At 47.6% G+C, this 21,317-nt stretch overlaps 1 protein-coding gene and 1 pseudogene across 1 annotated transcript; both read right to left on the bottom strand.

The window, feature by feature from the left end:
- Positions 1 to 6,504: 6,504 nt before the first annotated feature.
- On the bottom strand, positions 6,505 to 9,476 carry LOC119339377 (2-oxoglutarate-Fe(II) type oxidoreductase hxnY-like). Its single transcript, XM_037611465.1, has 11 exons — positions 9,319 to 9,476; positions 9,041 to 9,236; positions 8,842 to 8,922; positions 8,719 to 8,770; positions 8,503 to 8,612; positions 8,280 to 8,383; positions 8,076 to 8,134; positions 7,808 to 7,864; positions 7,611 to 7,656; positions 6,876 to 6,955; positions 6,505 to 6,791 (listed from the first exon to the last, which is right to left on the bottom strand). Exons 1-11 carry the CDS (start codon positions 9,397 to 9,399, stop codon positions 6,725 to 6,727), a joined length of 933 nt encoding a protein of 310 aa, XP_037467362.1. The 5' UTR covers positions 9,400 to 9,476; the 3' UTR covers positions 6,505 to 6,724.
- Positions 9,477 to 12,192: 2,716 nt separating this feature from the next.
- LOC119339668 lies at positions 12,193 to 20,756 on the bottom strand (annotated as a pseudogene).
- Positions 20,757 to 21,317: the final 561 nt, after the last annotated feature.

The following is a 21,317-nucleotide window of genomic DNA, read 5'->3' on the forward strand; positions in this document are numbered from 1 at the left end:
CAACTGATACAAATCCCAAGTGACTCAAAGAATAGAGCTATGCTCCCTGGCAACGGCGCCAAAAATTAGTCTTGATAACCCACAAGTGTAGGGGATCGCAACAGCTTTCGAGGGTAAAGTATTCAACCCAAATTTATTGATTCGACACAAGGGGAGCCAAAGAATATTCTTAAGTATTAGCAGTTGAGTTCTCAATTCAACCACACCTGGATAACTTAGTATCTGCAGCAAAGTATTTAGTAGCAAAGTAGTATGATAGTAATGTAATAGTGGCAAAAGTAAAGATAATAGTTTTGTAGTAATTGTAACAGTAGCAACAGAAAAGTAAATAAGTGAAGCACAAGATGTGAAATGCTCGTAGGCATTGTATCAGTGATGGATAATTATGTCGGATGTGATTCCTCATGTAATAGCTATAACATAGGGTGACACAGAACTAGCTCCAATTCATCAATGTAATGTAGACATGTATTCCGAATATAGTCATACGTGCTTATGGAAAAGAACTTGCCTGACATCTTTTGTCCTACCCTCCCGTGGCAGCTGGGTCCTAGCGGAAACTAAGGGATATTAAGGCCTCCTTTTAATAGAGAACCGGACCAAAGCATTAACACATAGTGAATACATGAACTCCTCAAACTACGGTCATCACCGAGAAGTATCCCGATTATTGTCACTTCGGGGTTGTCGGATCATAACACATAATAGGTGACTATAGACTTGCAAGATAGGATCAAGAACACACATATATTCATGAAAACATAATAGGTTCAGATCTGAAATCATGGCACTCGGGCCCTAGTGACAAGCATTAAGCATAGCAAAGTCATAGCAACATCAATCTCAGAACATAGTGGATACTAGGGATCAAACCCTAACAAAACTAACTTGATTACATGGTAAATCTCATCCAACCCATCACCGTCCAGCAAGCCTACGATGGAATTACTCACTCATGGCGGTGAGCATCATGAAATTGGTGATGGAGGATGGTTGATGACGACGACAACGACGAATCCCCCTCTCCGGAGCCCCGAACGGACTCCAGATCAGCCCTCCCGAGAGAGATTAGGGCTTGGCGGCGGCTCTGTATCGTAAAACGTGATGAAACTTCCTCTCTGATTTTTTTCTCCGTGAGACGGAATATATGGAGTTGGAGTTGAGGTCGGCAGAGCTCCAGGGGGGCCACGAGACAGGGGGCGCGCCCAGAGGGGGTGGGCGCGCCCCCCACCCTCGTGGACAGGGTGTGGGCCCCTTGGTCTTGATTCTTTCGCTAGTATTTTTTTATTTTCCAAAACTTGTCTCCATGGATTTGTAGGTCATTCCGAGAACTTCTGTTTTCTACACATAAAACAACATCATGGCAGTTCTACTGAAAACAGTGTCAGTTCGGGTTAGTTTCATTCAAATCATGCAAGTTAGAGTCCAAAATAAGGGCAAAAGTGTTTGGAAAAGTAGATACGTTGGAGACGTATCACATACCGATAGACAAAGGGAATTACGTATGTTGTCATAAGGTTCGACCGATAAAGATCTTCATAGAATATGTAGGAGCCAATATGGGCATCCAGGTCCCGCTATTGGTTATTGAATGGGAGGTGTCTCGGTGATGTCTACATAGTTATTGAACCCTTAGGGTCCGCACGCTTAATGTTCATTGATGATATAGTATTATATGAGTTATGTACATTGGTGACCGAATGTTGTTCGGAGTCCCGGATGAGATCACGGACATGACGAGGAGCTCCGGAGGTAAAGATTCATATATTGGATGATATGGTTAGGCCAAGGGGTCAGGCCCACAGGGCTATAGGTCGGTGCAAAATAAAGTTTTGCGGAGGTCAGAGGCTAAACGTGGGAGACCCTGGCATCTGGCCCTGGGCCAGACGCCGAAGCCCATGGTGTCTGGGCCAGACACCAAGGATTGTGGCGTTTGGTCCTGGAGTCCGAGTGGGACTCTTGCCTTTCGGGCAAAACCGACTTTGAGGAGGCTTTTGCTCCAAGTTTTGACCCCATGGCTCAACATATAAATAGAGGGACAGGGCCAGCACCAAAGACACATCAAGATTCACCAAGCCGTGTGCCAGCAACCCCGTCCCCTCTAGTTTATCCTCCGTCATAGTTTCCGTAGAGCTTAGGCGAAGCCCTGCGGAGATTGTTCTTCAACAGCACCATCACCACGCCGTCGTGCTGCCGGAACTCATCTACTACTTCGCCCGTCTTGCTGGATCAAGAAGGCGAGGACGTTATCGACCTAAACGTGTGCTGAACGCGGAGGTGCTGTATGTTAGGTGCTTGATTGCGACGGATCGTGAAGGTGTACGACTACTTCAACCGCGTTGATAAACGCTTCCGCTTAGCGATCTTCAAGGATATGAAGATGCTGCTCCCCCTCTCGTTACTATGCATCTCCTAGATAGATATTGCGTGAGCGTAGGCTTTTTTTTAAATTGCATGCTACGTTTCCCAACACTCCGCCCACCCACTAGCCTAGGCCGCCACCGCCACCTACCAGTCCGAGATGTTGCGGTCGCCGATATCGCCACCCACCGCTTCGCGATGCTGCTATGGCCGCCGCCACCTCGAGGAATGTCTGAGATGCTATTCTTGATTTTATTATTGCTTGTCAGATTATTTTCACTTCAACAAACGTCATGCTAAAATTTCATATTCTATGGCAAACCATTTAATTCCATGAAACACAAAAAAGTCCACAACAATCCTATTACCGTCATACATCAAATTTCATATTTGCCGGCCACATCCATGGCTGCTCGTGCAACTCATCAACAACAAAGGACCAGTATGGCAGAGCCAAATCAAGCCGATGATGTAGGGTAAATCGTCGGGGAGAGCGTGATACCACAACTCCTGCACCTCCTGGTTCTCGAGCTGCCACAGAGTTAGGGACACGTTGCTGTCAGGGTTCAAAGTCGCTCACCATGCTGGAAGAAGGGTGACATCCATAGGTAGGGATACATCGTGGTGCATACAACTTGATATAGAAACCCTAGTCAAGGGGAGAAGAGGAGTCGAGCGGTGAAGGCGCAACCGGATGGTATATTAAGTGTAGTCGAGCCAGATGGCAGCACAACTGTAGGTATGCCTACATCACCATCGTTTATAGAACATTAGTATGATACACATGTGATGCTGGTATATATGGTTAGGAATCATCACCTTATGTAGTTTGAGCACATCGTAGTTGGGTGACAACAGACTGCCCAATGACATCCTCCATAGGGTGAAAACCTGACAAAAAGAATTTATCATAGGCATCATCATGCTTGTGAGTATTCCATCATATAGGGCGGACCGAAAGAATTAAAGTACCCGGTGTTATGGCCACGGGTGTGTTAGATGGAGTCTGTTTCTCATTGATGATAGAAGAATGTTTCTTGAGATTCCTGGCCTCACGCCGGTTTTCATATCTCATCTTTGTTTCGTGCATCTCTCTTCCTTTCCCTTTGTCTCTTCAATTCTTTTGGATCTTCCCTTTGTCATGCCAATCAGAATTTTGAACACGTTACATTTTTTATTCGACAGTTGTAGCATGAACACTGCTTGGTGGCTTGGGACAAAGTCTGTACTCCTAGGGAGGCGGGTGGTCTGGGTGTCAAAAACTTGCGTGCACAGAACTTTGTCTACTGCTGAAATTTGCTTATAAATTTTTACACTCCTCCAACCTACCCAGGAAGGACTGGATCCTGCGTCACTCACCCCTCCACATTGGGCATGGTGCTAACAGTTCCTTGCAAAAACCATTCTTAAAAAACTGCAAAGCCTGAGAGAGAATTCACAGTGTTCCATTGGAAATGGGCACTCCACCTTCTTTTGTTTAGATCGTTGGCTGCAGCCAGAGCCGTTCGCTGTTGTCTTCCCTGCTCTTTTTACACACCTGACCAACCATATTGCCATGGTAGCCACCATTTTACAGGATCGGCTTGAACTTGCTCTTTGTAATCGACTAACCTCTACTGCAGTGACAGAACTTGCCTCTCTAAAATTCTTGTGGCGTGACTTCCTCTCCTCACGAATCTCGTGACCCCTGTAAAATCTTTCCTTTTTAAAATATATTCAGGTGGGGAGCCTATCCCCCGGTGACCATTTCAAAAAACAAAACACCGTATATGCACATGGCTATTTGATGCCATGACGCCAGATTGTTGTTTTCTATCAATGCAGCGAAACGCAAGGCTATTTGCGTTTTCTTGAAGAAAAAAAGGAGAGGCCAACACGCTAAGGTGCCAGTATAGTGTGATTGAGCAGCTAGACCCTACGTTAATCAACTTGCTTGTTAGTTTAGGGCCATAGTTTTGTCTGTTCTAGTACAACGGACGGTACATAGACACCAGTGGCCGGCAATGGTTTTGGGATCCAAAACAAGTTGCTCTTATTTGTGAATACGTAATGATCGAATGGTTTGACTTGGTTGAATATAATTGAAAAACTTGGCATTGGATACCAAGTCCCCTTGCGAGCTTTGTCATCTGTACTCTGATTTGACCCGTATGTTAAGTAAGGTTGCCGAGGCCCGCGCACGAGATTGACTCGTGGGCTACTGCTACCGCATGATGCGCGGTTCTTGCCTGCAATCGTCGCAACATTATATGTTTATATTTATATTATTATTATACACAGTTCATGTGCTGTTGGAAGAGGCTACCAAGTCTAGGTGCTGGCCACTTTTTTGTATAGACATAGTGAGTTATAATTACCGAAAAATTCTTTCGCCTCGCTTTATTATATTTAAAGCAACAACCAACCACAATCTGACACAAACACTCGCCACATCAACTCAAGCACAGACCCAAGGCTGGATACGTAGGTGCTAGACGCAGCAACACCACACCGAGTCACTACAGGGGTCATAAATAATGAACATGCCACCACGAAGAGAGGAAGCTGCAGATGATGAACCGTGAGCTTCAAGGCGGCGCCTTCAGGAAGGTTTCGCACCAGCATGCCGCCACCGCCCAAACCGAGGGCCAGGGTTTCCCCTAGAGCAACACAACGGGCAATGAGGACCGCGATGGCACCTTCAAGAAGGGGAAGAACTCGCCGCCGCCCGCCTGCCCGAAGACAGAGCAGGTTTTCATCCCGGCCCATGCTCACTGCCCCTGGCATAGGTACAGAAGCCGCACCATCATCACCGATCGTCATCCCTGGGCCACCACGCCGCCCACACGACCATGGCTACCAGGTAGCACCTGAGCCACGGCCTCAGCCCACGAGCATAGGACTTCCACCACCAGAGCCACCACCCTGGCACCGAAGACCACCCCACCTCCTTCCACATGGACCACCGATGCTGCTACCAGAAAGGTAGGTCCTTTGGGCGAGCATGGGACTTACCTGGTAGGAACAGGACAGGGGAATCCACCGACGGCTGTCGGCCACGCCGCAGCCACCTCGCCATTTCTCGAACCGGGGCCAAGCTACTGTCGTCACCCCTGGCAACCCCCTGGAGTGCCCAGGCAATCGTGGCTAGCTAAAGATGAGGAGCGTCGAGCCACCGTGCTCCACCCTATGGGCGCGCCTCCAACCGCAGCTCCAAACACCCCCAAGCATCAGGAGAGGGTGGCCAAACCACCGCTAATGCGCCACCAACCCAACCAGCCGACATGGCCCCAATCGAGGCGGCCTCCCGCAACCCAAGCCTCACGAGGCCCGTGACGCTGAGAAACCAGATCTGGCCGAGCCGCTGCGAAAGCCGCAACCGCTGTCCCCGACCACCATCACACACCACCAGCTCACACCTCCATTAGGCAGGAAGGTCCCGGCAGAGGTGGTCACCCGAAACAGCGTCGCTCGTTGCCCTCACCGCCACAGGGCCAGATATGGCCGAGGCGCCCCATCTAGACCCCGGGCACGGCCCGCCTCATCGCAGCCCACCGCGCCCACCGAAGAGCCCCACGCGACCCGCAGAGCCGTCGACACGTCCCACACTCTGCGGAGCCCTGATCCGACCGCGCCGGCCCCAACCGCACAAGGGGGTGAGAATCCCGGCCGCCACCGCCGGCCGGGCTTTGCCCGGGCGTGTCCTCTGGCGGCGGCGGGAAGGGGGCAGAGGGGTGGGGAGGTGGAGAGGCGGCTGGCGGCTAAGGTTCCTCCCTTGCCGCCGACTGGGGCATCAGAGGAGGAGGAGAGGAGGAGGTGTTGGTGATGTATACCAGGTATCTCCACTACGTTTTCTGGGCTACAATTAGAGTTGGCTTAATATAATTGGGAAGAGTTAGTGCCCTACACCTTGTCTTAATTCCTGCTTTGTAACGTGTACTCGATGTCATGTGTTAGAGTTGACCCGTATATTAAGAAAGGTTGCCGTTAGGTGAAGGGAGTTCATACACACACCACTAGAATCCTTATTAATTTTACCTGATGGCGGGAACCGACATGGATACACCGCAAACCTTCGGAGATACTTTTACGTGCAAACAATATATATGCGAAAACAGACTGTATTTGTTATAACATATGACTATTGTAGGCAAACAATATATATTATATAGCCGATACTAGCTGCCTCATATTCCAAATTGTCCTTATACATCAGACGACATCACACCCAATTTATTAGGAAACTCTCAGTTTAAGCCAATACAAAAAACATAGAGATTACACCCCATGATTCATCAACTATGGTACTTGACTGCACCAACATAAAGCTTTTGGCAACTTCTGATAAAACCAAACAGACTACAGCCAGGAATGACCAGATAGTCTACTTGTATTTGTATGTGGAAGTTAATCTCTGCTCCAAGTATTCGTCACTCCTAATAGGCGGGTATCTGAAAAGGTGTCCAATTTCCAAAAGCATGAGATACAATAATAGGCCAAAAAAAAGAAATATTCAGATATTATTAGAAGAGGACCTTGGTGGATTTGCCTCGCTGCAACAACTTTCTATGCATGTAACCATCGTATCTGGGCTTGGCCAAACAAAGAAAGCCACCTGATACATGAAAGAAACTTGTATAAAATATATTTACAATTGATGAATATTTTTTCCATTTATTTATCATCAGTCATTAAATGTTAAAGTTGTACGTGCTCCTCCAAGGTTGTGGATGGTTGTTTCTGTATAGTATTGTGTAAGTTGTCTCTATATATATTCTATTAAAGGAGGTGCCATATTGAAACAGCGAGAGAAGGAGACGAAGAGCAATTTTTTTATGTGCGGCAAGATTATGGATAACTGTATAAATCACCAGAAATGTAGTGTCTACTAAATGATGGTTTTGGCTGTTGGATTTGAATATTTATTGTAGGTTACTGACACAAGATGTTTTTCCTAAATTTCAACTAAAAAAATTAAGAATATATGTTGAGTTTAAAATAAATGTAAACAGGAGGACTTGACCCCATGACTAGAGGTGCAAGGTTGGTAGTTTCACTAGGGTGGTCATATGAATGTCATCAAGTGTAGTTATGAAATTTAATTATATATAATAATGTGCATTCAAATATGACTATGTGGATAGTTTGACAAAGAAAATTGAAGAGCCGATAAATCGAATTTTCAGATGATTAGAAATAAATCCAGGAGCTAAATATTGGAACTGCTGAACAGAAACATTCTGAATTTAGCAGTTAGTTAGTATACTCACTGAATACCGCTCTTTGCCAACCATCAACACACGATGAAGTGTAGACCTACAAGTTGAAAAATGCATAAATAACAAAATTCACATATATATTTTAATCCAACGACATTGTTGAAACATGATCACGATGTTAGACAACAAATTATTTTTAGCAAATCACCAATGTTCTTCAGGATCAACAATGTTTAGAGAGAATGTACCTATAAACATTATTTGTCCACCTTTCTAGCAAATCACCAATGTTCACAACAAGTGCCCTGCAAGTACATCAGTAAGTTGGAAGATGCAAGGTCAAAAAAATATTCGAAGGAGCATGGGAAGACACAACCCAAAGGGTTGATTAATGAACAAATAAAACTACTGGTGATTAAATATGTACTAGTAATTTTTGCAATAGATTGACCATGCATGAAGGGTGCCTGACTCTATAAGGAATTAATTTTATTAGCACAGAAAAGAAGTATTTACCCATCAATGTGATGAACATCTTCCCAGAGCTGGGGACGGCCATCCTTGTCCCTGCATATCTGTACACTCATAGTAGAGTAAGAACATAGCAAGAATATAAATATAGATGCCAACTACACAAACATAGTGCGTGCTTGTGTGCATGGTTGTGTGATTAGATAAAATGACAGAAGAAACTAGAGCTGATGAATTATGCGCACACACCTGCAGGCCAGGGGTGCCATCTGTCGAAAGAAGAGTTAACATTCCATAATCCGTATGAGCGTTTGCACCATGATCACTTCCATGTTTCGATTCAATTGCCCGGCCTGTAGTGAATGGACCAAATATATATATAAATATAACCAGTTGCTAGGAAGGTGCTAAAATTTCATCTGGACCTGACACCTTGATGATATGAACGGCTAACATACATCTAATAAATTACCTGAGTAATGAATTGATCGAAGGATTGTTTCGGAGCCATCTGGCTTGAAGAATTCAGCGTCCAGGTCCAAACTCAAAGCAATTAAGGACAGTATCCTTTTGCTAGTTCCCCTGGTTAGCAGGAAAACACAGTAATATACACGAACAACATATTAGGACAAGAATAAATACTTGATGATTCAGAAAAGAGGAAGAAGAAGAATAAGAAGAAGCTTACATTGCACATTGATAGTAGGACTTCATTGTCTCCTTCCAATATGGAAAGCGTTCTGCGGCACGCGTACCGATGTTATTGATGAAATCATATTTGATGTGGGCCGGGTAATAGACTAATTAGTACCTGCAGGCGGCCACTGATTCACATGATTCTTGGAGTCTCCGTCTACCCCAGACCCAATGTGGAAACACTCCAGTAGGTCCCCTATACTCCCATGGAAAGGTGGAGAAATGGTTAGAGCATGCATGCACAAATTAATTTGCGGAGTAACAAAGAGAAGAAATGGAAAGAAGGTTAATAAAGCAGGTGGTTTATTAGGTACCCTTGCCACCGGCGTCAGCCTCGAAGCCTTCAAAATCGGGCGGAATGTAGCCTCTGTGGCTGCTGTTCTTGCGCAGCGCCATCTTCTCCTCCATCGGCTGCTGGAAGAAGCTGCTGCTCTCCGCGTAGACGCTCTTCATCAGCGCGTCGTCGATCCCGTGGTTGATCACGTAGAAGAAGCCGTAATCCACCAGCGCCTGCATCCATGTATGTATATGTGATGGATCAAACAGGTGGTTTATTAGCTTATGGATGGATCTCGCCGGAGACCGGACGTACCTGCCGGACGGATTTGGTGGAGGCGGCGATGTCCGGGGACGCGAGGTCAATCACGGGGAGGGCTGCGCTCGCGTGGCCCATCTCTAAACGTTGTTCCTGGTCGACGCCGGAGAGCTAGCTCGTTGTGTCCACTCTGAAGCTAGCTAGCGGTAGTCTCTGGAAACTGGAATGCACATGGATCATCCCGGGCGCGCCTGGCTATTTATAAGTCATCAGGCACGATGCCGGGTCAAGTACGAAACTCTGTCAGATCTCACGCAGACGATTATTCAGCGAGGCCTCCGCTCTGCGAAGACTAAAAGGGGAAAGGCCGACAGGGTGGAGTCTTCTCAGGCTGGTTTTGGTGAGCGCGGCGCGCGGTTGGTGGCATCGATCGGCATGTGGACAAGAGCTGCTCGCGATGTCGATCCCGCACGAAACTGTTGACTGTACAATACAAGGATGGTATGCTTCATATTTTCCACACGTACGGCACCATGGAGGATGGAGACGCGCAATTCGTATACCACTCGTGTCACTGTCAAAATGTAAAAGTCTTCCCAGCAGCATCGCCCCTGTGGGTCCCGGTCCTTTTTCACGCATCTCTAGTCGTCTAGCAGGGCCTCCAGCTTAGTGGCAAAAGGGTGGGATACTATACCATAGATGAAGTCACTCCTTACGTATCAGCTGGGCTTGCTAGAGAAGTCTAGTAGTACTTCTTCCTCGTGGCGGTCAGCCTACATGCAGTGAAGATTATTTTGTCCAAACCGCCTTGCCGACCTGACCAGCAGCTATTTATTTTGGGAAGCATCAGGGCGCGTTTGGTTACCTGCATTTTTTTTTTGCCACTTTGCGTATTTGTCTCAGTTGGGCCTGGTTGAGCATACGCAGTCAAAAAATCAACTTCTGCATGTTGACTGGTTGCCTGCTTTCCCTCTGGCCTGCATGTGCTAAACCGAAGGCCTGCTGTTTGGTTGCGGACTTGTTCGAGGGGAAACACAAGTCCGGTTGTTTCGTTATATTCAGGACAGTTGTGTGGTAACCTCCTCCTCCATGTGGTGAGGTTACCAAAGGCACACATGAACTACTAACAACTAAACTAGTAGCAACAGAACAATCTTACACACAAACACAAGTCTTAGCCATGCAAAACAAGTTTTAAACCAACAAAGTATGATAAGTTCTAAACGAAACCCAGGTCTTAAAGCAAGAACCAACAAGGAACGAGCAACGGGAAGCAACAGGAGGCAACCAGAGCTCAGGCAGTCGCGGTGAAGGCGTTGTCGTGCTCTTTGCACTTGGTGACCACCTCCACGCCCTACTCGTCGAAGACGATCACCTTCATCATGTCGGGGATCAGAAGCTTGAACGTCAGCATGTACCCGATCATGATCTAATGAACGGCGGCGAAGGTGGCCCAACCCTGATCAAGGGTGACCCTGATCACCCTTGTACAGTGGCCTGGCTTCCCTCCGTTGCTAGCATCCTGGGAAGATTTGGATCCCTTGCAGGCGCATTTTCCTCGACCTTTGGCTCGGGGGACAAGCCACGACTAAATGGGGAAGGAATGTCACGTCAACTACTATGGTGGACCCAAAGGTCGACTCCAATACAGCCCAAACTAGGCCCAAGCGGGATCGGGGGACAAGCCACGACTAAATGGGGAAGGAATGTCACGTCAACTACTATGGTGGACCCAAAGGTCGACTCCAATACAGCCCAAACTAGGCCCAAGCGGGAGAGGAGGTCCATCGCACGCTTCACTGGACCGACTTGGAGCAAGTAAGACTGCCTATAACATGTGTGGTGAGAGTGCTAGGGTTATCGATTGATCACAGAATTGGTGGCGCCGTTGGGCTATGTATCTCTCCTCCCACCTCTGGCTCTAATCCTGATCCCCTTTCTTGCTGATACAAACTTAACTACCAAATTGTACTCAAGATTTGATAATTGGGAGTAGATCGAGAGCTTGGAAACCTAGACCCGTATCAGTACTTGCAAACACGAATTCCCTGATCGTAATACCAAGAATTTTTAAATCTTGGTGGCATACAGATTAAATTGATTGTTTTGGGACCCTGATAACTGCCACACGTGTGGCATACTAAAGATCCGCCCACACATCATGTGTGGCATAATCAGGAGGCATCCCATTCGGATCATGTGTGGGCGACCATTAGAACTGCCCATATGTGTGGGCGCAGCGCCTTTGTGCCACACACCCAACATGTACTAATCATCTCTATCCCGTGTGTGTGGCACAAAGTAAATATGCCCACACGTCCTGACGCAGCTATGTTACTTACCCCGGGGATGACAACTTTAGTTATCTGGGATGACAAATGTAGTTGTAAAAGCATGGCAACTCTCTCTATTTTGGTTAACTATAGTTGCCATGTCTACTTTATGGTAGTTGTCGCGTGTAATCAAAGCATAGTTGTCGTGTGTGATTAACTACTTGCCAATGTCAAACAATAGTTGCCATGTGTGTTTACCTAGTTGTCACGTGTGGTCCAACCATAGTTGCCATGTATGGTTAATCATAGTTGCCATGTGCGTTTACCTAGTTGCCATATACGCGCAACTGCAGTTGCCATCTATCACCGTACGAGCATCGTGTGGGCGAAAGAGCAGTTCACCCACGCGGGCGTGAACTGGGTGGTGACTGTGTAGGCGGCAACTAGTTCGCCCACATGGCGCTGGTAACCGCGCGCTGCGGGTCGTGTGGGTGAACGCTCTACCGCCCACACAACACGCTATGCCTACGTGACACTGAAATTCCAGCATATTCTTTCAAGATTCGTGCAAAACATAACAGACGGAGATCAAAGCGTGTGGGCAAAGTATAGATATGCCACATGTGTAGGTGTTATCATTTGGGTTGTTTTGCGACTATCAATAATTTGGTGGCACAGGCAATTGCACCACGGGGACAAGCACGAGGTCGTGGCGCCGCCGCACGGTGACGTCCATCTCCTCCGCCGTGTCCAGCTCGCCGGCGGCCGCACCGCCCGACAGCTACCTGTTGAAGTGGTAGAGCAGCCCGGCGAGCGCGAGGTCCACGTTGGCCAGCCCAAACGGCATCCCGGGGCACATCCGCCGCCCGGCCCCAAACGGCGTGTACTCCATGTCCCCGCCTCTGAAGTCGGTGGCCTCACCGCGCTCGGCACAAACTCCTCGGCCGCGTCCCGGTGGGCGGGCTCTCTGCTGATGGCCCAGGCGTTGACGAGCACCATCGTCCCCTTGGGCACGTCGTAGTCGAGGAGACGGCAACCATCACTCTAGCACTCCCGCGGCAGCAGCAGCGGTGACGGCTGGTGCAGCCGGAGCACCTCCTTGACCACCAGGTGCAGGTAGTTTAGATCGGCGAGCGAGGACTCGGTCACCGTGGGCTGTCCGGCGAGCGCGCGACGGACTTCGTCCTGCGCCTTCTGCATCGCTCTTGGGCTCTTAACGAGCTCAGACATGGCCCACTGCAACATCGTCACCGCCGTCTCGCTGCCACCGGAGAACGTGTCCTGTGACAAACACATACATAAGTTTTCTCATGGTGTGTGTCAGATAGACATGGAGGTGATACCTAAAGAGAGTTGCGGTGCTTACGCCGACGACCGACTTGATGTTGTCAGTGGACAAGGGGAACTGCAGCTCGCCTTCCTGCTGGATCCTTAGGAGCACGTCCAATAGGTCCTCCTGTTGGTTTTGATCTGACGGCTTAAACAGGCCAGTTAGATCTATTAGTCTAACAGAAAAAAAAAGATAAAGGGATAACGATAAGTGAAGGGGTCCACGTACCAACGTACGTGAGCCTCGATCAGAACTAACGCGCCCTGATCGGGGGTGCCCAAAAACCAACTCAGGTTTTGGGTCCCCTGTCGCCAGCGCCATATTAAAAGGGATACGGGAGAGAGCTGGGCACCTGCGAGATCACAATTCACGTAAGGTTTACTCTCCTCCCGATATTCTCTCACCCCATCCGATCAGGGGGAGTGCTGCAGCGACGGGAAGACCTAAGCCAGCCGCCGCCGCTGTCCCTGGGCAGTGCTGGTGGCGTCCTGAAGGAATCAGGACGTCGAGGAGAACATCTACTTCGACTACATCACCCCTGCATCACGCCTGCACCGAGCAGGCGATCATGTCCACTCCCGTGACATGTAAAGAAACCCTAAACCCTTCTCTGTTCATGTTGTGAGGTGATCTAGGTGCAATATGTTCCTGCTAATGGCATCCCAGAGATGCATAATTATTCCAACAATGGTATCAGTCGCCAGATATGATTGCTTTTAGATCCCTATATCATGTTCAGTAAACCAATCTCAAGTTTAGGCCCTCTGTAGATCAAGTTTGATTGCTACTATTTTCTAATGTTGATGTCAATTGCCCACTGTTGATGATGTTTTGATTCCAATTTGCTACGGATCAGTAGTGCCACCTAAGTTCATCAATTCTAATTAATCTAAGTTAAGATCTTATGCTCACCTTCATGTTAAGTTGATTAAAATTGATCATGCTTAAGTACTGTTTCCGTATGCATTAGCAAAATATTAGGCAGAGGGATACACGCAAGTCAACTGTAGCACCCCCTCATGTTTAAGAACCCTAGAATTCATCCCCAATTCGCAAGAACCCTAATTCTGAAATTAGGATTGCTTTTTCCCCACATCAAGCAACTAATGAACACGAATTGGAGAAGCAATGAGGAGAATCCTCACCTAATGCGCCGTGTCGACGTCTATCCCCTTCGGGGCCCGCATGGCCGACACCATGCGAGGACGCCGATGCCGCGACGCCGCCGTCCCTCGGGTCGCCGCGCGGAACGCCACGCCTCTCCCTCCCAACGGAGAGACCGTGCGGTAGGACGCCGTGGGCCGCCGTGCCTCGACGTCGCCGTTCAGCAGGCCGCTGGCCCGCCGGGGTGCTCCTCCCCGCCCCGCTTGGACACGACCCGGGCTGCCATGCTCGACGGGAGAGCGCGCGGACTTAGTCCTGCGCCCGCTCCTCCGGCGAGCACCGCCGCCGCGTCGGTATGGACTGGGGTGGCCGGCGTTTTCGTCGCCGCCGTCGACCTCGAAATGGAGCCAGCGGGATCGGGAATCAGATGCGGGGGAGAGGGGGAAACGACCTAGGGTTAGCCCAGGTCAGCTGTTTTTGCTCCGGCCGCAAGCCGCGCGAGCCGTCAGATTCGATCGGACGGCTCACAGTGTCGCGGAGCTATGACCCGGGCCGGCGGGCGTTAATGGGCCATTTTTGGCCACGGGCTTCAGCCCAAGTTGCCTTAGCCCAGCGTGTTTTTTTTACGGTTTTTCGCTGCTGGGTTTTGGGCCGCTGTATAACCGTGGGTATTTTGGGCCATCGCGTTTTTTCTGTGATTTCCAGTGCATGTAAGTTAATATCTTTCATGTTTTGCACTGTTTAAAACAGAAAATGCCTAAAAATAAAATGAACACATTATTATTCTGGGTAAAATTGAACCAACGAGATTTTTTTATTCAGGATTTATTATGTGTTTTGCATGATGAATTTTTAGACATCAAAAATAATGATATTTTCTTTTATGTTGATGTTTAAATTAAGAATGAAATGACTCTAATTTTAATTCGGACCAACGTTGTTTTATTATTATGAGTCATCCCCTATGATATTTTAAATCCATGTTTTTTCTGCCCAACGGTGTTTTGACATGGAGTTGAAATTAAATACTTGGCATGTTTGTTTATTTACCAACGTAAATTTATAATCATGCAAGTTTACTTATGAACTTTTATGATGATTTCAGCTTCCGCTCCATTCCGGTCCGACACGATCGAACCACTTACGGGGAGTACCTTCCCTCGTTGGAAGTCCCAAGTCGAATTATGTTTGGGTTGTAATGAATTTGACTATGCCTTGAGGGAAGAAAAACCTGTGGCACCTGTGGCAGGTGTCACAGGGTATGCAGAACTCAAGAAGGAGTATGATGTTAAGATGGAAAAGTGGAATAAGTCCAACCATATTGCGCTTCTCATCATGAAAGCGACAATATCGCCGGACATTTCTGAAGCACTCCCTAAGAAAGATACTGCTAAAGATTTCCTCACTGAAATGGAGGAGCAATTTAAAGGCTCCGACAAAGTGTATGCTCATGAGCTTTTTGCTAAACTTCTTCGGAAATACACTATTGACGGAAATGTTAGGCAGCACATATTGAGGGTGGTAAATGCTTTCACCAAGCTTAAGGCTTTGGAGTGTTCTTTAAGTGAAGCCCTTCTTGTCATAATTATTCTTGAGTCTCTTCCTGAAGAGTTTGAACAATTTAAGGTCAACTATAACTCTCTAAAGGAAAAATGGCCACTCTCTGAGATGACCGCAAGGATCGTCCAGGAGGAAGAAAGGATCATGGGGCAGAAGAAAGACCATGTCTTTCATGTTGGCTCTAACAAGAGAAAGCATGACTGACAAGGTTTCCCTAAGCCTCAGAAAAGGCAAGTCAAGAAAGAAGGCACTAAGCCATTCAACCCTAAGGCATTCAAGGGTAAAGAAGCCGGTGGTTCTTCTTCTGCTCCTAGCAGCTCCACTGCTGGAGAAAATGCTTGTAACTTCTGCAAAGAAGAGGGACACTATCAAAGGGACTGCCCAGGCTTTCTAAAATGGATGAACAAAAGAGGTATTGATGAAATTACTTTTGTAGATGAATCACTTTATGTTGATTTTTCAATAAAGTCATGGTGGATTGATTCAGGGGCAACCACTCACGTTGCTAACTCTATGCAGGGATTCGATACGATCCAAACCATAAGAGGAGGAACAAGAAAACTTAAGGTTGCGAACGGAGTTGAGGCCGATGTTGAAGCTGTGGGATCTCTCACGTTGGAGCTACACACTGGCCACACTCTTAGATTGAATAATGTTATTTATGTGCCTACCTTAAGTAGGAATTTGATTTCAGTTTCTCGTTTAGATGATGATATGTATGAGTGCCATTTTGGCAAGAAACAATTTGCTTTGATCAAATGTAATAAGAATGTAGGCATCGGTGTTAGACGAGGCCAACTATACATGTTATCTCTTCATAATGATTCAGTTATGCATGTGAGTGATGAAATTAATGTTGAGAAGAAATGGAAAGGAGTAAGTAATTCTTCGAAATTGTGGCATTGTCGTTTGGGCCACATTTCGAGGGGGAGAATGGAACGCTTAGTTAAAAATGAAATACTCCTCCCATTAGACTTCTCAGATGCAGACAAATGTGTCGACTGCATTAAAGGAAAATTTGCAAAAACAATTAAGAAAGGAGCAGTTAGAGCCACAAGGGTTTTAGAATTAATTCACACCGACATATGTGGACCCCTTAATGTTAAGTCTGTAGATGGTTTTGATTCGTTCATTACATTCACAGATGACTTTTCCCGCTATGGGTATATTTATCCCATACGTGACCGATCGGAAGCTTTGGAGAAATTCAAAGTCTATAAAGCGGAGGTTGAAAATCAACTGAATGCAAAAATCAAAGTTGTACGGTCTGATCGCGGGGGAGAGTATTATGGTAGGCATGCTCCTTATGGGCAGATTCCTGGACCTTTTGCCAAGTTCTTATCTGAAAATGGAATCATTGCTCAGTACTCAATGCCTGGTGAACCACAACAAAATGGTGTGGCCGAGCGCCGCAACCGCACCCTTATGGATATGGTGCGAAGCATGCTTAGTCACTCGAGTTTACCAGTAAGCCTTTGGATAGAGGCATTAAAGACAGCTGCACACATACTAAATCTTGCTCCAACTAAGTCAGCACCTAACACACCTTACGAGATGTAGGCGGGAAAGAAACCGAGCTTGAATTACTTACGGGTGTGGGGTTGCCCTGCTGAAGCTAGAGTTTTCAATCCACAACTTAAGAAACTGGATCCAAAAACAGTTAGCTGTTTCTTTGTTCGATACCCTCATAGGGGAAAGGGATATCGTTTTTATTGTCCAAGACACACCACCAAGTTTGTGGAGACTAGACAAGCGGTATTTTTTGAGGATAATGAGGTCACAAATTTAAGGGAGATCAATCTTGAGGAGAAGCGGGTTTGTGTTCCATCCCCGACTATCCAAGAGATTGTTTTTCCAATACGAATAAATGTGACATCTGATGATCCTGAATCTCACGGTTCAGTCTCTCAGTCGAATGGTGATCCAGAAACTAATAATGAGAATCCAAACACAAATGAGGATCTCCGAGAAAATAATGAAAATGATGATGTTCCACCACCACCTCCGCCCATGGGTAGACCACGACGTGAGAGGAAGAAAGCCATATCAGATGATTATATCACTTTTTTGATGGAGGACATGAATGATATGGGAAAGGTGGAGGATCCAACCTCATATAAGGAAGCCATTAAAAGCGAAAATTCGTCCAAATGGTTGGTTGCCATGGAAGACGAGTTGAAATCTATGGGCTCAAACGATGTATGGGACTTAGTAGAAGTTCCCGATGGAGCTAAGAAAGTAGGCTGCAAGTGGGTCTACAAAACCAAGTATGATTCCAAAGGGAATGTCAAACGGTTCAAGGCAAGGCTAGTGGCAAAAGGGTATACACAGAGAGAAGGCATTGATTATAAGCAAACTTTCTCTCCTGTGTCAACCAAGGATTCTTTCAGAATCATAATGGCATTAGTAGCTCATTACGACCTGGAACTACACCAAATGGATGTTAAAACGGCATTTCTAAATGGTGACTTAAAAGAAGATGTCTACATGGCTCAGCAAGAAGGCTTTGTTGTGGAAGGAAAGGAACATTTAGCATGTCGTCTAAAGAAATCAATTTATGGCTTGAAGCAAGCTTCAAGAGAGTGGTACCTCAAGTTTGATAAAATTATCAAAACTTTTGGTTTCGCCGAAAATGTTGTGGACAACTGCATATACGTTAAGTTTAAAGGCAGTAGGTTCACATTTTTAGTCCTATACGTTGATGACATATTGTTGGCATGTAGCGATAAGGATATGCTGCATGAGACCAAGAATTTTCTGTCATCCAGTTTTGATATGAAAGATCTTGGTGAAGCCTCGTATGTCCTCGGCATCGAGATTCATCGAGATAGGTCCAGAGGAACGTTATGACTATCTCAAAAGGCATACTTTGAGAGAGTACTGAAAAAATTCAATATGCATAAGTGCTCACCCTCACCTGCTCCTATAGTTAAGGGCGATAAGTTTGGGACATTTCAATGTCCGAGGAACCAATGTGAAACTGATCAGATGAAGTCGGTTCCTTATGCTTCAGCTGTTGGAAGCATCATGTATGCTCAAGTGTGTACACGCCCAGACTTATGTTTTGTAACCGGGGTGCTTGGCAGATACCAATCAAATCCAGGACCGGACCACTGGAAGGCCGCAAAGAAAGTCTTGCGTTATATGCAAGGAACTAAGGACTTCATGCTTACATATAAAAGAACTGATAACCTAGAAATTGTTGGTTATTCAGACTCTGATTTTGCCGGGTGTGTGGATAGTATGAGATCCACGTCAGGTTATATATTCACACTCGCGGGAGGAGCTATATCGTGGAAAAGCTCCAAACAAACGTTAACTGCTGGATCTACGATGCAAGCAGAATTTGTATCATGTTATGAGGCCACCGGGCAGGCTGTATGGCTAAAGAATTTTATACCCAGACTTAAAGTGGTTGACAGCATATCTAAACCAATTTTATTGTACTGCGATAATGAACCAGCAGTTTTCTATACGAGTAACAACAGGTCAAGTAATGCTGCCACGCACATTGACATAAAGTATCGTGTTGTGAAAGATAGAATCCAGGATCAAACAGTTGATGTTAAACATATAAGAACGAAGCATATGCTTGCGGATCCGCTAACAAAAGGCTTACCACCCAGTATCTTTCGTGAGCATGTTGCCGGCATGGGACTACTGGAGGCCTGATGATTCTGGAATAAGAGGACCATTAAAATAAACCACTCCCCAATTAGTAAAATGTTTTCCATTTCGAAATAGGCGGGTGTACTATAAGTGTTTAGGTTCTATGGCGTTTTGAGCTGTTGTAACACCTCACTTTGGTACATCATTCCTATGTAGAATGGGCGAATGAAGTTAAGCCTAACGATCAAGGGGGAGAATGTTGGTTTTGATCTGACGGCTTAAACAGGCCAGTTAGATCTATTAGTCTAACAGAAAAAAAAAGATAAAGGGATAACGATAAGTGAAGGGGTCCACGTACCAACATACGTGAGCCTCGATCAGAACTAACGCGCCCTGATCGGGGGCGCCCAAAAACCAACTCAGGTTTTGGGTCCCCTGTCGCCAGCGCCATATTAAAAGGGATACGGGAGAGAGCTGGGCACCTGCGAGATCACAATTCACGTAAGGTTTACTCTCCTCCCTATATTCTCTCACCCCATCCGATCAGGGGGAGTGCTGCAGCGACGGGAAGACCTAAGCCAGCCGCCGCCGCTGTCCCTGGGCAGTGCCGGTGGCGTCCTGAAGGAATCAGGACGTCGAGGAGAACATCTACTTCGACTACATCACCCCTGCATCACGCCTGCCCCGAGCAGGCGATCATGTCCACACCCGTGACATGTAAAGAAACCCTAAACCCTTCTCTGTTCATGTTGTGAGGTGATCTAGGTGCAATCTGTTCCTGCTAATGGCATCCCAGAGATGCATAATTATTCCAACACCTCCTCCTCGTCGTCAGCCTGACGGTTCCTCTGGTGCTCCCAGACAATGGCGTCCATGAACGCGGCCAATTCCTGGCGGTTCTGCCTGATCCGGCTTGGCGTCTGACTGACGAGCATGGCGAGGCACGACGACGGGTAGAGGTCCGGCAAGCTCATACCAGCGAACAACTTGGTCCCGTGTCGCAGCAGCGCCAGGAACACGCCCCAATCCTTGAACCTGCTCCTGAGGATGGCGCGCACCGACGAGTCGGTAGCGTACACCGACAATAGCTCACTGAGGTTCACCGTACGCTGCGACGCAGACGCTGCCACTGCGTGGAGCAGCCGGCCGGCCTCCTGCTCGCGCATGGGGTGGATTGAGCGCACGCGCCGAGCGCTGAGTAGCTCGACGGTGCAGATCTTGCGGAGCTGGCGCCATTCGTCGCTGCAGGGTGTGAAGATGATCCCCTCGGTGCCCCGCGGGATGGACAGGCGCACCATGCAGCTCATGTGGCGGGAGGCGAAGTCAACGTCGCGGGACACCATGACCTCGCACACGGCGTCCGTGGAGGAGGCGACGACGACGGGCAGCCCGCTGAGGCAGAGCATCACGAGCAGGTCGTGGCGCCGTGCCAGGTTGCGCATGACGCGATGCGGCAGGTCGCCCGCGAGGTGGTGGAGATGGCCGAGCACCAGGAGCGCCCATGGCGACCGGGGTAGATGGACGGCAAGAGCGCGACGCTGACGCTGATGGTTGAGGCAGAGGAGTGGGATGATGGCAATGAGAGGGAGGAGTAGCAGTTAGATCGACAACAATTCCATGGCGCGTGCTCCACAGCCAACAGAAGGGATGCAGAAGAAGGAGTGTTTGACAAAAAACTACCAGTTTAGGGGTTCGCGTCCCACAGAACTACCACTTTTTTAAAAGTGGCCGAAAACTACCGAAAAAGGTAATCTTGTGACTAAAAACTACCAAGTTGACGAAATGGTCGTTTTAACCATTTTAACCACGATTCTGGCGTGAGTGGATCACGTGCCAGGCTGGCGGCCCGCCTAACGGCTAACGGCGCGCGCGTGCAGCCGTTAGAGCCGGTCATCGGTCGCACCTGGTCGGACCAGGAATAACCTGGCCGACCGGGCCGCTTGTTCCCACCAGCTTTCTCACTCTCCCCCAAGCTCACTCCACTCTTCTCTGCTTTCCTCTGCTTATGTTTCTTCTTCTGGCACTCCAACGACGCCACGACCATGCCGTCGTGGCCGAACAGTAACGAGACGTCGGACGATGATGATGAGTACATGAGCGAGTTCAGCAGCATGTAGATGGATTACTTTGTCAGTCAGCTCAGTCTATCCTCTTCCTCCCTCCTATCTGTTCTAGGGTTA

This window comes from Triticum dicoccoides, chromosome 7B (genome assembly GCF_002162155.2).
Source record: "Triticum dicoccoides isolate Atlit2015 ecotype Zavitan chromosome 7B, WEW_v2.0, whole genome shotgun sequence".
Lineage (NCBI taxonomy): Eukaryota > Viridiplantae > Streptophyta > Magnoliopsida > Poales > Poaceae > Triticum > Triticum dicoccoides.

Coding starts and splice junctions, on each gene's coding strand:
- LOC119339377 (XM_037611465.1), bottom strand. CDS start 9,399: ATGGGCCACGCGAGCGCAGCCCTCCCCGTGATTGACCTCGCGTCCCCG. Junction 8,613..8,718: donor TCCTACTATCAATGTGCAAT/GTAAGCTTCTTC, acceptor CCTGCTAACCAG/GGGAACTAGCAAAAGGATAC. Junction 6,956..7,610: donor TTGGCAAAGAGCGGTATTCA/GTGAGTATACTA, acceptor TTCATGTATCAG/GTGGCTTTCTTTGTTTGGCC.